The sequence below is a fragment of the Rhinolophus sinicus genome, linkage group LG12, assembly GCF_036562045.2.
Source record: "Rhinolophus sinicus isolate RSC01 linkage group LG12, ASM3656204v1, whole genome shotgun sequence".
Taxonomy (NCBI): domain Eukaryota; kingdom Metazoa; phylum Chordata; class Mammalia; order Chiroptera; family Rhinolophidae; genus Rhinolophus; species Rhinolophus sinicus.
This window is the reverse complement of record NC_133761.1, coordinates 51,241,399-51,257,430: the sequence shown is the minus strand read 5'-3', so window position 1 is coordinate 51,257,430 and position 16,032 is coordinate 51,241,399. Positions and strand designations below refer to the sequence as shown.

Sequence of the window (16,032 nt, the reverse complement as noted above, 5' to 3'; positions counted from 1 at the left end):
GTAGTACCTGGTATACTCTGTAATTCACCTTCCATCACTAGCAATGTGGAAATGTATAAATCATTATAGTAACCATCAATTCTTTATTTCTGGAAAACTAATCCTACTTGATTCTTACATTGTTAATAAAACGACATTTTATTGCATGTTATCTGAAATTTGAAAATCTTAAAATTGTTCCACTACATAGAAACTACTGCAAAGGAAATGAACAACCTATGCAAACATCCCCCAGACATAATACAATGTCTGTGCCTGACTGCAGGGCATGCAACATGGTATAAGTAGGCAATTACACTGGGATTCGGAACTTTATAGAAGAAGCCCATTTTCTATGGGGAAATCTTTCCTAACAGAGACGTGGCACTTGAGACATTGAGGTCAGTTACACAAGTGTGCTATGGAATCAAAAGACACACTTCCTTGAATGCGCCCTCCTTCCCCCGCCCCACCTTCTCTCCTCCTTCCCATCCCCAAACCTCTGCTCAAGCTGCCACTTTGGACCTTCCAACCGAAATTCCTTCCTCTCTCACCTACGCTGGGCAACATCTTAACCATCCTTCAAAGACGTCACATGTCCCACTTCCGAATCCCCATACCCTTTTGTAGTTTGTTGATCATAATTACGATGTTCTCTTTGACATATATTTATTTGTATACCTTTTTTATATACTCCCTTCTTGAAGAACAGAAATTCATTCTAGGCCAGCACAGTGCATGCAATATATGGTTGTTGAATTAAAGCAATAAGAGAAGTTTAGGGTTAAACAATTCTAAATTTGTAGCAGTGTCTGTGCTTTTCAAAATCTGACTTAGTCTCACTTTTCCTTTAAAAGTACAAGTAAATGGCCATACGAAGGTGATCACTGTGAAGAATAGGCAGCACATAAAAATGCTTCACATAGTGTGAAGTGCAAAAAGTGAAAACCAAATTTATCTCTAGGCTATGTTTATTACCTGCAAATATTATATATGCATATGGACAAAAAGTGGAAGGTAAACAGAAAAAGGAAAACAATTTGCTCTATTGGGTGACAGAATTATTGGCTTCTGTGAATGTAGTTATGTTGATACAATAAATATTGTTTTTAAATATAGACATATGTGGTAATTAGGAATATTTATAGCTGGATCTTGGTGCTCAGATTTCTGGATTGTCATACAGAAAGGCATGTGCACTGCCCTTTGTGTAATGGTCTCAGCTTGCTGGCCTGTGTGGACACTCATTGAGGACCTACTGTCACCAGGTAACCACCAGAATCGCAGAGAAGATACTGCAGTTGGTACCTGAGAAAACACTCTACAAGGTTGGCAGGTTGGTCTCGTGAGTCCAACTTTTAAAGTCAAAATAAGCGAAAATAAATTTTAAGGCCCCAAATATGTATCACCCAATGAAATTGAAAATCCAAAATAAATTATACTTATTTAGGGCCAGTTGTTAATGAATCTTATGACCTCCTTAAGACAAAAATACTCCTTGAGTTCAGTTTACAGTTTTAGCTTCTTATCTGAAGGCAAACATCTAGTTCTGAATATTTATCTCACAAGGCATATTATTTCTAAATGGGCTTGTTTTGTTTCCTATTTGTGCCCTTATCTCCTAAATAGCTCTCAGTCACTATCTTCAGATATATTGTTTTTGCTTAAACATTTGATCTTAAAACTATGTTATTAAAAACTATATTATGACGGTGACGGCATTATCACTTTTGCTGGAAAATCAAATGCTGTTTTTTTGGACATAAGCAGTTCTACAGTGTTTCTATGGATGAGGTACACATAGTCTCCCACCTAAAACCACTGCCCAAATCATTAATGAAGTTACTAAATGCTCAATGCCCCAGGATTCCAGCGTGGGGTTATTTACTGGGTTGATTTGGTACTGTCTTTTGTGTAAAAAACAAAACAAAACAAAAAGCAAACTTAGTTTTTTTACTGCTAATTTTGTGGTTTTACTAACATGATTACAATTTAAAATGAAGAAATTAACTTTCCATGGTGTTTTAGAAAACTAGTAAGTTCAATCATATTTTAATTAAACGGAGCTATTTTAAATTATTTACCTAATCCCATTTGTCCCATTCAAGCATCACACAGTGCAGGAACAAAAGAGGCTGATTTATTAGACATACGCCAGGCTGAGGAATTTTCTCAGAATTCTTGGTTAGGCTGTGATAAGGACACAAATTTATCTAAGTGTGCTGAACAATGCTCTAGGGCATACTTAGGGAAGATGCTATAAAAAAGCTCTATTGCATCACACACACAGAACCAGATTCTCCCTTTCATGGGCTGTAGCCAGCATGAAGTTCACACTACATTAATTTGCACTTGTCGATATGCTGCTTTGCAAGTATTTTTAAGGCATGTTCAAATGTGTACTCTGTCTCCTCATCTAGAATATAAACTCCCTACGGGCAGGACCAGGGGCTTCTAGTCACCACCCCACAGGTCTCGTGCTGGTCTGGGCAGGCCACGCCCCTGGAGCTGCGGCTGTGTGAGTGAGGAGCACGGAAAGGAACAGGCTAAGCCTCCAGCAGCGAGAGGAAGTGTGAAGAACACTGGGGAGTAACTCTGTCATCGCTAGGACCGAGTGATTACATGTGCTAGCGACATGCCCAAGTGGCCCCTCTCCCAGTCACTTTTCAGGGATAGAAGTGAGACTGCAGGTGGTGGTTGGATAAGACTCTAAAGTCTAGCTCTCAAGAAGCCATCTACTGCCTCCATATATTCCCCGAAAGCCTCGTGAAGAGAGAATACAGAATTACAGACACAAAGCAGAGAACAGAGCTGAACAGGATTTTACTTGAATCTGTTGGTGCTAAATTGCAAGTAGAAAAAGACTAATACCACCACTAGCCACTTTAACAGATACCAGGACTATTGCTAGGATGCTTCCAGAATCAAACAGGAGACAGTGGACCTCAGAGGGCTATTAGCTAGGTCTCCCGGTAAAGCAGATTGCTGCTACGATCTAAAACTGAAATTTCAGGGAAGAAAGTTCCTGGCTGCCTGTTGCAGCAATCTGTTTCCATCTTCCTCCTGTCCGAAAGTTCTCATTTCAGGCTATTGTGAGTTCCAGTTCCTGTGATTAAATCACTTTATTCTTATTCTTTCCATATTGAAGATCAAGAGCAGGTGTTTCACTTTCTCCTTGAAAGAATCTGTCAAGTCCCTGAAGATGGTGAGCGAGCAATAGTTTCATCTTCTCTGTGTAAAAAGGCAGTTCTTTAACTTTATTGCTTTTATTTCTCTTGCTTTAAATAGGACTTGTTTATAGGACTTGCAGGGCTCCCTCTCATCTTTACACAAAGCCATACAAAATAGATGCACTTCTTCCCACCATCTAAATAACTCAACTGAGCTTAGGAAATAACTCCCGTGTCATGTTCAATGTCAGGATTAAAGTGCTGAATCGTACTGCTGTAGATGTGAGCAACCCTCAAATCCTTTTTGCCCCAATTTATCTAGCCAAAATGTTCAAAGCTATTTCTTTTGAATATGCGCTCCACCCTTAAATTTCTGCTTTGATTACCCCATTCAGGTAATTTTGAACTTCGTTTCCTACTCAACAGTAGTCACAGCTCCAAAGTGATAACATACATGATACTGGTAGGAAAATCTTATCTAAAAAAAAAAAGAAAGAAAGAAAGAAAAAAAAAAATTCTACCAACCTAAAAACAAACACTGTAAACATCAACAATGTTTATATTTATAGTCTGATCCAAGCCGTTATGAAGCCAGGTGCCACTAACAAGGTAGTAACACTGTTGCCAGTCATTCACCCACTTGTCACTGCCATTAGATGATTGAGAACAAGAATGCGGCCTATTTGCTACACTGTAAAATATTCTAAAACCATGAAGTTATCATTTAAAACTTGCGAGTCTCCTAACTCAAATCTGCACGTTCTCATATGGGAAGGAAAACTTTTCAACAGTTGTATTTCTATACTTGGACAGAGGTGGCAAACTTCTTCGGTAAAGGGACAGGCGGTAAATATTTAGTCTTGGTGGGCTCTGTGGTCTCTGCCACAGCTCAGCTCTGCCTGTGGAGCAGCAAGCAGCCAAGACACTATGTCAGCACACAGGTGTGGCTGGGCTTGAACACAACTTGACCTGTGAAAACGGGCAGCCGCAGATTTGGCCCGTGGGCTGTGGTTGGCCAAGCCCCTTTCACAGACACAGGGCAAACGTGCGTGCCTGCGTGTGTAAGTCGGGTACATACACAGCATCACCACACCAAATCTCCGCCTGTCCCCATAACCACGGCCGCTTCACGGGCATCAGATCAGTGCTTGCAGTTTAGTGGTCGAAGTCCTGAAAGTCTTTAGGACTTTATGCTGGAATTTGTGTTTCTAAGTGAAGCCTGATGAGACAAGGGAGCTCAGCTCCCCTGTGTGGTCTTGTTTTTCCACTGCCCTTCGGCAGCCGAGGCAGTCGTCATACACGTGTCCCCTCCAGCTTCCTCTTCCCCACCCCTGCCTGGCAACCTGCTGTCCTCCACCCAGGGTGGCATGTGTTCTGCTGCGTCCTTTGCCCTGGCAGGAGTCTAGATGTGAGCCCAGGAAAGGGTGGATTGAATATGTACAAATGGGCATCTCAGCGCAGGACATGGAGGGGACCGTCCCTGCTCCAGGCTGGCAGCACCACAGCACACTCAGTGGACTCAGTGTGGAGCCTCTGCCCCCCAGATCCAGGTACCAAGTGTATACCATTGGAGGCTGCAGTCTCTGTGGGGTCCTGCATCGGACCACCTTGGATGGGGAAGAAGGACGCCCTCCCCTCCCCGCTGGGGTGGTGTGTAGGTCCTTGGCTGGTGGCAGGGAGCACCCAGAAGACCTGGGCCATGAGAATGCCCAGTCATGGGGCCTCCGTGGCGTCTGCACTCTCCCGTGGGTATCCCTGTGCCAGAAGGACTCCGACATTAAATAGCAAACAAAAAACACTACGACAGGTTGGGGGGGGTGAGGGAGAGAGACTGCAGATTAAAGGAAAACAGTTTATATTTTTGTACTTTGAATCTCACTTTTCTCCTAATTTTTGAACAATGGCCCTGTATTTTCATTTTGCACTAGGACCTGATCAAAGGTTAGGGACTCGAAAGAATCATCTTCTGAGATTCATCTACCAAAATGGAAGTTGACAAAGAAAATTCCACTCATTTCAGAGTCAGCTAACCTTTGCAATGCCAAGTTAATAACAGGGCTTCCTGCAGCATTCCTAAATCTTAAATGTAAAGCTCTGAAATTAATTATGTATTATGAGTTTCAGACTCCGTGGGGCTCCTTTCAGGATATGGTGATTGGCACTGCTGCATGGTAGCCATTTCCCTCAAATAGTCTGCTGCAGGATTAATTCATATTTCTTTTGAATGGTAAGTCACCTTATAAATAAATATAAAGCATAATCAAAATATTGTGCATGAATTTTAATAAGACAAAGAAAATTGAAATTCTGTAATATTTCCCATTAAAGAAGGTAATACTATAACATTAGAATGTTACCTATTTTCCTTATTTGAACAACTGTTGCTGAGACAGTCAAAGAAATTTGCGTATGGGTTGGGCATTATATGATATGGCAGAACTGTTAATATCGTCAGGGGTGGTAATGACAGTGACTATGAAGAAACATATCTTAGAAGCCCACTGACGTATTTACGGGTAAAACAACGGAATGTCTGAGATCTGCTTTGCATACTTTAGCAAAAGAAGACGTGGAGGAAGAAGACAGAAGAAGAAGAGGAAGAGGAAGATGGAGAAGAAAAAGTTCATGATAAAGAGGACAAAGAGGAAGGAGAGAAAAAATGAGGTAGATGAAAGAGGACTGGCATCGTGATGGCGCTGATGAAAACATGGGGATTCATTATAATGCTCTCTCTTTATCCTCATGTATGTTTTTAAATTCCCGTAATGGAGTATGTATACCTGTTGCCTACAAAAATTTTCTAACACATTTTTTGTGTGTATTTGTTTTTTTGTAAGAAGCATCCTCGGAGGCTGACAGGAGCTCTCTAAACTGAAGGGATACAAAGGAACTGATGGCAAGGGTAATCCACCCATCGATTCCTGACACAATAGAAAAAAGAAAAGGAGAAAGTGGGAGGAAGAGATTGCCATTGTTACTCTCCTAATCTTTCCTTCTAATTATGCCTGAGTCAAGGCTCGGGTCACAAGGAAAATGATTTTAGTGGTCAACCATTTGCCCTATTTTGTATACATCAAAAAAGCTCTTGTTCTCACCACATTCCAATCTCAGTTTCCCACCTACTTTAGAAATGTATCAAGTGTTCAGATTAACAAAAATATGAATAAAATGACTGTTACAAGGGACACCTGGTTTGTAAACCTACAGATAGCCTTCTTGTTATTCTGAATTGCAATATGTAACACTTTAAAAGTTAAACACACTTTATATTATTACCAGTATTTCTAAGTGCTCAACATGCCCAGCTGCTAAAAGTTAAATGTAAATTTCTCTCTTGAGTGCAGATGGTGGCCAAGCAAAGTAGCTCTTGGGTCTTAAGAGACAGAAGGTCAGGTCATGGCTGAAAGACCAAAGAACAATTGCTGCTTTGCTATTCCAGGTCACCCATGGAATGAGACACCACCACTTTCTTTTTTGAAACTGTCTGTTCAATACAAAATAGTGACAAAGACTACCTATAAGATTTCCTTACATTCTGTCCAAAGAAAAATGGTAACAAGCACATCGTATCACAAACATCTTGTAACTGTTCAGAGGTTTTATTCCTGACTTTCTGATCTCCTAAAGAGGCACATCTCTCTAAAAACAACACTAAAAATCATTATGAAACTGTTGATGTTTCACTATTTAATGGGAAATGTTTATAAATGAAAACTGCTCCTACTAAAATCTGGCAACTTTAGCCTCTACATCATCGCTGGTTAATTAAAATGAGATATGAGATAGCGTTAAAGACAACTATTACAAATACTTCTACACATGTTATCATTTACAAGTGATATTATAATGTAATTGTTCCTACAGTGTTTTTTTCTCTCCAGAACATTATAATATAATTTCAGATAATTCAGAGGCTCTTCTTTGCTTTAGTTTTCCAGTTAGTCTAAAACGTTATGCTGGCAGATGCTATAGAACAACACAAAAGGTATATAATAATGCTAGTGAGCATGCCAACGTGGTGCTTTTAAAAAAAATCACAATACATCAAGAAAGGAAAGTTCTGTGTTTGGTTTGGTAGTCCTAACCTTCAGTACCTGATAAAAAAGACGTTCAATTCCACTACCAGGCACGCCCCCAACTGGATGGAATAAATTGGTTGCATTATTTGTACATGCTAATAACGAAAATTCTCCTGAAAATGTAAAACTCTACAACACTTTGACTATAGTGGTACAAAACCAGAATTTGAGTTTGGTGTTTAGATTTTAATTTAATGTCAGGGATTTCAGTGTTCACCTGAAAAACTTTTTATACTAAATTTCACTATTACTTACATTTTCAATACTTTTCCCAATTGGGTTTGCATCATTTACACAGAAAGTCACTAGCATTGAAAGGGAAAATATGCAGGAGAACATGACAAAAAGTTTTGAACTAGGAATATATTTCTTAAAAATTCACTTAGGGCTACCTACTTTTAAATTGTAGCAATTTCTTTAAAATAGCGATACTTAGAACTCAGTCTTATTTTAATTGAATAGATTTATCAATGTGCATTCATTGAATATAAAGAACATAAGCCTTCAGTGTTCTGTACTGTAACATAAAAATAGAAAATCAAAAGTCAGCCTATTAGAACTGCCTCTCTAAACTCTTTATTCGCATTGTCAGTTAAAATTGGAGTATCTACATGGTATCAACAAAGATATAACATAAAACATCTGTTCAAACTGAAATTGAAGTAAGCAGCATCTTTCCCCTAACATTTCTAATTTCAATGTATTTAGCCATCCTGAGCAAATGTACTCGTGGTTTTCTTAGTTAAAACTGGTTCCATTCTGCCAACAATCAATTTGATTGACATATTTACATATCAGCTCATCTCATCTTACAAATTTTAAACTTTTTCACTTAAAATTGGATTCAAGTTGGCATCTTTCAAGAACTTCATGCACGTATATTTTAGGTTCAAACTGTGCATTAGAACATTTTTTTTTTACTTTTGTAAGTAATAGATACACATATCCAAATGTATATTTATGACCTGTCAGATTGGAATTTTAAATTCATGCAGTTGTAGTCTCACCATTTCATGTGAAAGGTGATAATTTTAGGCAACTATATATGAAATTCTTTAATAGTATAAACTGAATTGTTCCATTACTTAGAAATAATATAATAGAAATAAATGACTTAGGAATAAAACCACATCAACTTCAGAAAGAACATTAATTATGTTTTAATTGCTTCAGTTACGCTTGTGTCATCTCTTACCTGATCTTTAATTTCAAGATCCCTTTCAGTTTTCGCTCTGTACTCTCTGTGTTCCTTTTCAGCCTCATCCTTATCCATTTTGGTTTTATTCAATTGATAGCGCATTTCTCCACACACCTGTTAGATTATAAAAACTAGATCAATAGCTGCTGGAATCTACCAGGCAACGCCTGCAATTAGATCTTTTGGTGCCCCCTAGAGGTCATATAAATAAAATACAATAGAACTTTCCTAAGAATGGCACTTTCTGTTAGAATATATTTAATATAATATTCTGTTAAGATGTATTAGGTATTACTGAGTCTAACAATTCCAAATTACAGATAAATAAATGTAGAACTAAGGAATTTACATAATGTGTTCACGATTTATTACGTAAAATAATAGTTTCGATTGCATATTATCATCCAAAATGCACTGTTTTCTCAATTTTAACTAGGTAAAATTACTAATTAAAATATTAAGTTATGTTATCATTCATTCAAATTTTGATATTTAAATAAATATTCTGTATTCTAAATTTTTCCTTTAAAGGCTTTATCAGTTAGGCTTTTATTTAAAGAAACAAAAAAAAAACTCTCTCTGCTAATAGATCATATTACAGATAGTTAGGTGTACAGTAGTAGCCAGTATTTACTGGAAGCTTTGTAGATAACATCAATTTTACCATGTACAATAACATGTGTTTAAGTTAAGAAAGATTGTCTGGTAAAAGTCATAGAATGGAACTAAGTACACACTGCACTTATAACTACAGATTTAACATAAAAGGAAAATGTACATTTAAGTAAAATGATTTTAATATATCACTATATAATGAACACACATAGTATCGTAAAGTGTTCTTTATACATTTTTATTTTCCAATCCAGGGCCTCTGCAGACATAAATATATTTGGAAAATGTAATTAGCAGATAGATGGAAATACAGAAATTATAATAAGCCTCCAAGATAACTCAGAATCTGTCGAGAAATCAATTAATACACAATTCTGCTAAATCAGCCTCTAGTTTATAAAAACAAGTTTTAAAAATCATGTATCATGTGATGGTTACATTTCTTGAAACTTCTTAATTTTGGTATTTCTCCAAAAATGATGATTACAACTTTGGAAATCAGTTTCATCATTATTGAGGTACTAGAATCTTAGAAAACCTATATGCATTTCCTATGTTCAAATAAAAAATACTTTTAAAAATAAACTAATCTGTGTTCAAAAGTTATAGTGACAAGACAGAAGAAAAAGTCAGTAAGCTTTTTCCAGTGGCTCTCATCAAGTTAGAAAAAGAATAAAACCACTAAAAATTCTAAAATTCAAATGCTTTCAGTGTGTGAGAGTTGAGCCTTCCCATTTCAAAAAAAAAAATTAGTAATTCACAAAAAGTTATTAATTTTAAAGCTAAATACAATTTACAAATTATGAATGACAGAAAAGAAAAAGAGAGGCTCCCATTTACTTTCTTTCTTAGTTCTTCACTGCTCAGATCTATTTGATTTACATACATGATTGAAAGGGTCCTATTTAAGAACTACTTTACCCCTTAATTTTATTTGTAAAGTTCCCTTGCCTTACTCCTTTCAGGATATCATGTGTTAAGTTTATCCGTAACATTTCAATTCTATCTATAATAAATCAACAAGTTAAATTGAACTAGAATTATATTATCTCAAGGTTGGAAGCAACTTCAAGGCACTCTGTTGATACTTGAGTCCCTTTGGACAGTTCTAAAGACGGAGTGTACTCATTCTTCACTGTACACATTTCAACAGAACGTCCTCGCCCTATAATGAGCTGAAAACTCTTGCAACAGCTTTCACCCATAAATTTGGGTGAACCATTTCTATCCCTCTGCACCAATGCTCGCTCTTTTACCCTTCCCTTCACACAAACACATCAGTTATATTAGCAAATATGATATTTTTAAACTTTTACGGTTGCTAGCTTGGATTTTACAAAGCAAACATTAATTATAAAACTCAAGGAAGAAAAAAGAAAAAATAGGCTCCCTTTTCTAATGGTAAAGTTCATTTTAATTACTGAATTATAAAGCAGCAATGGCATTAACATGTGTCAAATTTGGGGCAAATATGATGAGAAGTAAAATTCATTATGAAAAGGATATGTATTTTAACAAAATAATCTGTGTATGTATTGGTCAAATATAAATTCATTTAACTTACTACATCATGTACACACATATTTAGTGACTCAGTTTTAAAGGAAGTGATTGCTGAAATCCACATGGACTTCCAATATTTCTTAAATATGTACCTTCCATTGGCCAGTTAAGATCATTAAACATTTTATTTCCAGGTTCACAAATTTGTGATACCCGTACAGCAAACACTGTGGCATTTTAAAGTATAAATTTAAAGATGAATAAAATAAGAAGTTATAGTATTAGAATCTTGATTTTAGAGACCAGGTCTGAAAAGGAATGGGAGGTGGAAATTTTTTTATGGTAAGTATACTTTTCATGTTGTAAATATATGTCTTTTAGTATTGTTGCGAAGAGCTGTCTCTGGCAAAAATTACTCATTAATGAATTTAGAAATACAAACTTTCAATAATTAAAGCCATAAAACTTGCTTATTTACGAGTCTGTCTCAGCCACTGAATTCTTAAGGTTTTCAAGGACACTACGTGTGCCTAATTTATCTTCATATTTGTAGCACCCAGCGAAGGGCCTACTGATGATAAGAACTGTCATGTTAACCAAACGACCATTTTCGATGGACCTTTATTATCCTGAAATAACAAAACTTTTCTGCTCCAAACTTCTTTCTGAGCTCTGTATGTTAGGACAAATTTTTTTCACAGAAAATATTTAAGTAATTATTAAACTGAAATCTCTCTTGGTACCTTTGTGACATCCATTTCTTGAGAAGTAAGCTGGCTTTGAATTTCCTCTAGTTGATTAATAGCTGAAACCTTCTCTCTTGTAACCTTTTCCACCTGGGCCTCCAGTTGGGCAATATTCTGAGACAGGGTCAACATCTGTCAGAGGAAATAAAAGTCCTAAATGATTACGTCACTTGAGTTAATACAGTTTCAGCATAGCCATGGAGCTGTCTCTGTAAGTCATTTCTCTGTAGATTGGGTACGTCCATTTCTCCACCTCTTCCACTCATCTATCCCCCATGACTTAAATATGTGCCTCCCTCCTGTTCATTCCCCGGTCTCCACCCTCATTTTGGAAAACATATAACAAGGCAAAATCAAAGTTTTGGTTGAAACTCTAAGGTGACAGATATCGGATACCTACGTAAGTTACGGAAGAGACGGACATGAAAGAATTTCAGGAGAGCTATCAAGGAATCAGACAACTCTTAAACCCCTTCCCACATGGAGGGCATACAAGGCTTGATTGGGAGAGCTGGAGAGGCAGGGATCTTTAGAGAGAGATACTGCTGCTCTACGAAACCCACCCCTGCCCCACACCACAAAGCGGAGGCTCTCAGCAGGTCCCTTGGTTGGTATCTGCCCTTCCACCCCCACCCCCCCAGCCTTCCCATTCTCTAGCTCTCCCCATTCCTCCTGGAGCACTGCACTTAGCCCCTATGTCCTCTCCTCCAAAAAGGCTTCTTCGGCCTCCAGCTCCCAGCACAAAACAGAAGCCCCTTCATACACTCAGGGGTGATATTCAGCAGATGTGCCCGGGACTGTCACGCCCGTTGTATTGCAGCTGGCATCCACTCACACTGACTGCCGTCCACGCCATCCCAGTGGTTTACGATTTTGACAACCACTGCGGCACGCGCTCCTACGCCCACCTCAGCACACCTATCACACCCCAACCTCTGCCTCCCTCCAGCCAGTACTTCTCACGCTGTTGGTAGCTGTCTGCTAGTTTCCTCATTAGACCGGCAGTTCCTTAGAGCATGGTCCTCAAGGGGCACCACATGTTTGATGAATAAATGAATAATGATAATAAATGGCTTCTCTGAGGGACTCTATGGAAAAGCTTTCTTCTCAGGGTTAGAAATGCTTTCTAGATCTTAGATTTAACCTTTACATATTTTTTATTGTTGTTTGCAATTATATTTTACTCTGATTCAGTCAGTAAAAACTTTCTAGACTCTTAATTTCTTATTTGTATTAGCGATTTTACAATGAAGAAGAAATGTGACCTCACCCCACAGCAAAACATATAGGGATATCTATCAGTTTTTAAACTGTTAAAACAAGAACTGGTGATGAATTTGAAATAATAACATTTGAAATCTACCACTGTACCCTGACACGGGTATGAATTCAGCTTTATAACTGAAATCAGGAGCTAAAATTTTGTGATAAAATCCAAGGTAGCCTTTGAAATATATGTCTAATGGAAGTTGACACTTGTGAAAATAATGAGCCCTGTAGCTATTTTCTAATGCAGACAGTAGATGTATTAACTCTCCTGGGGATTGTGGAGAATTGTACATTTGACATATTGTGGTTTCTATGTCCTTCTTACCATCAAAAAATTGGCTACAAATCTAACTTGCACATAAAATTATTTTTACTAATATCAAGCTACAAACCATCCTTATGCATATTACAATCTCAACCTAAAATTAAAGGTCAAAAGAAGTTACATGTAACAAATTAGTTTAATTTCTTTAATTTAAAAATTCAAGTTCATGAATATCCTTATTATGAATGTGTAACTATAGCTTTTCTGGAACCACATAGCAACAACAAACTTTAATTACCAGCTACTAAAAATCATATATTACTTACTTATGTGGAGCTATACCTTATGGTAAACATATTAACATTGTGTGACTTTTGAAATAAATACGCAGACATATTAGCAGAATTGCTGACTGTAGATACTGAGTCAGTTTCTATCACAAGGCATGGAACAAATCACACCCCTTCCATATGATCCCGTCCCTCTGCCACCCATCACTTCTTTCCTCTGCCCATTACCTGTCTGCTGCCTCCTGTCACCCACTTCCCGAGGCCTCCCCTCCTGTTGTCACACCTTCTTTTCCCCCACGCCCACCATCTGGAAGTCAGGATCACCCTGCAGGAGCTTCTCCATCCACATCTGTTGCAGAGACAGAAGTAACACCGACAGCTGCAACACTGCTGGGTGTCCAGGGCGCTGACATCAGGTAAGTCCTTTACACTTTGACAGGGGCAAGCCAGAGACAAGGACGCCCAGCTTGGAGAGCCTGATAGGAATTTTTACACTAACACTGTCCCCGGTGTACGGAACATGGAAGGTGCTCCCCATCCGGAGGCACAGGAATTAAAGATTCCAGCAAAGGGCTGTTGTCAAGGGAACCAACTAAGAAAATGCGCGGACTGTAGAGGGCGCTCGACATATACATGATGAATGACTGAACTAACAAATCTCGGTGGCTCAGTGGAACCCAGGACTGCTGGGAAAGACAACAAACAAACTCACAGCAAGTACCCTTCATAGGGGCATGATTCAAAACCTGTCTAGGTAGATGGCATCTGCTCTCCTAGAGTTTCCCCCACAGATGAAATTTAAAAAAAGAGAGAAAGAAGAAAAATAACAGAAAGAAAGAAAATCTGAATGTCTTGCAGGCATTCCTCGCCGCCAGGAAAGCAGGAACGCTTGCTCCAGCACTAAGCACAGAGCACGTACATGGTTAACTGTTCAGTCTCCCTGTGAGTTAACTTCCTGCGCTCAGCAGGATGATATACATTCTCTCTTCCAATCCCCTTGGAGAAAGAATTATATTGGGTTAATTTTCAATTGAAAAAATGAAATTAAAAAATGAAATAATTTGCCCAAGTTCATTCAAGCTGATAAATAACAAGTAAAACTGGGCTTTATATTCAAATCTGTCTGCTTTTACTCACATGAAGATCCAAGAAATCTACCCAATATAAGACTACTTTTCTCTTTTTCTGGAGTCAGAATGGTAACAGCCACAAGCCAAAACTTATTAAATGTCCACTCTAAGCCAGGTATTATTTATATTAGGTACTTTCAAAACATTATCTTATTTAATCCAATCAATTCCTTGAGAAGATCAACTCCATTATTTATACTTTTGGAATTTGGAGAGATTACATGAATTGTTCAAGGTCACAGAAAGGTCAAATTAGATTCAACCCTAAAGTCTTTTACCCCAAAGCCACTTAGAGCGATTTCCTGGTTTGAGCACTTACCTCAATGCTCAGACTACTTTCAGCACTTTATTCAGACATTTATACTTAGGGCAGGACCTTGAGATCAAATGTCAACCAAGACTTACTGGCAGCAAAACAAATGACTCAGACTCAGAAATACATTGTATTTCTGTTGTCACCTTTATTCATGAAATAATTGTCCATATAAGAAAGACGTTCTATTACCTGTGAAAGCACCTGGAATACTGCCGGGCACTTTTCAGCCTTCCTTTGTTCTTTCTTGCCAGGAATTCTCATCAACATATTTTTATACAGTAGAACTACTCAGCAAGGTAACAGGTTTCCACCAGACACCCAGAAAAGAAAAATCTCTTCGGTATGCACAATAGCTGGTCTTTGCTATTGATGCCGTTCTCTCTCTCACACGCAACACTCAGTTCACAATTTTAACTCCCTCCATGTCTTACCCATGTTGGTTATAGCCAGCATTCCTTCCCATACTCTGCATTTCTAAATGCTCCCTATCCTTTGAAGGTCAGTTAAAAACATGCCACCTTCTCCACAAAGCCTTCCAAGATCTCTTGCAGACAGGGATCTGTTCAGATCCTCTGACCTTTCAGCATTTTAGTCATACCTTTCCAATGGTATGGAGCCTTTTTGCTTGCACTTGTATTACATTCATTAATTCAACAAATATATATTGAGCACATTTTATGTGAGAGGAAAGGGCCACACAGTGAAAATGTTAACAGACCATACATTCAGGGGACTCACAGTAAATTAGGGGAGACAAATAATTCAAGAAGAATTTGTAATAAATTTAGTTACGGGGGCCCATAGGAGAGACTCTCAATTCATCACTGGGAGGCTGTGAGAAGAGGTGGTACCAAGAAGAATTTTGAAAGATCCATCGGAGGGGGGAGAGAAAGGCTCCTCTAGGCAGGGGGCAAAATTCTGAGATGACAAAACAGCATGGCAAATGGGTGTGTCCGCACATCTAAGGAAGTACAAGCAGATCAGTATGGTGGCAATGCAAGAAAGAAAAGTGAAGGGACATGAGACTGGAGAGCCAAAAAAGGGAAGAAGACTGTAGAATCTTCATGCTCTGCTAAAGGATCCTAAATTTTAGCCAAGGGCTTACAGGGGCACATGAAAGAATTTTGAAGCAAGAGACTGACATATTGCGATGCTCATTTTGGAGAGATCATCCAGCTGTGCTTTGAAGGACAGCTGGGAGGGAGGTGCGACTGGATGCAAGGAGCCCACCCAGGTTTAAGAATCATCCCGGGTGAGGGATGGATAACAGTGGGATGGAGAGACAGGGCAAGGGAAAGTTCCTAGGGGCCCGAGCCTCTAGAACTTGGCAACATCATGACATGTAGGGTTAGGGAGAGGGAGGAGACAAGGATGAGAGCAAGATTACTGAGTGGGCAACCGGATGAATAGTAGCTCCACTAGAAAAGCAAAGAGGGAAAGGAGGCTGGTTTGGGAGTTCAACAGAGCCAAAG

The 16,032-nt window shown here is 38.4% G+C and overlaps 1 protein-coding gene across 5 annotated transcripts in view; it reads right to left on the bottom strand.

Moving 5' to 3' along the window:
- Nucleotides 1-16,032, bottom strand: part of SDCCAG8 (SHH signaling and ciliogenesis regulator SDCCAG8) — a 207,512-nt gene that overhangs the window by 133,203 nt on the left and 58,277 nt on the right. For all 5 annotated transcript variants that reach the window (XR_002138627.2, XM_074316832.1, XM_019746823.2 and 2 more), the window contains exons 11-12: nucleotides 11,288-11,422; nucleotides 8,424-8,540 (exon numbers count right to left, since the gene is read on the bottom strand). Coding sequence is in view for 4 of the 5 variants with exons in the window: in XM_074316832.1 (XP_074172933.1) it covers nucleotides 8,424-8,540; nucleotides 11,288-11,422 (252 nt within the window). In the remaining variant the exon portion in view is untranslated. The remainder of the gene's footprint in view (nucleotides 1-8,423; nucleotides 8,541-11,287; nucleotides 11,423-16,032) is intronic.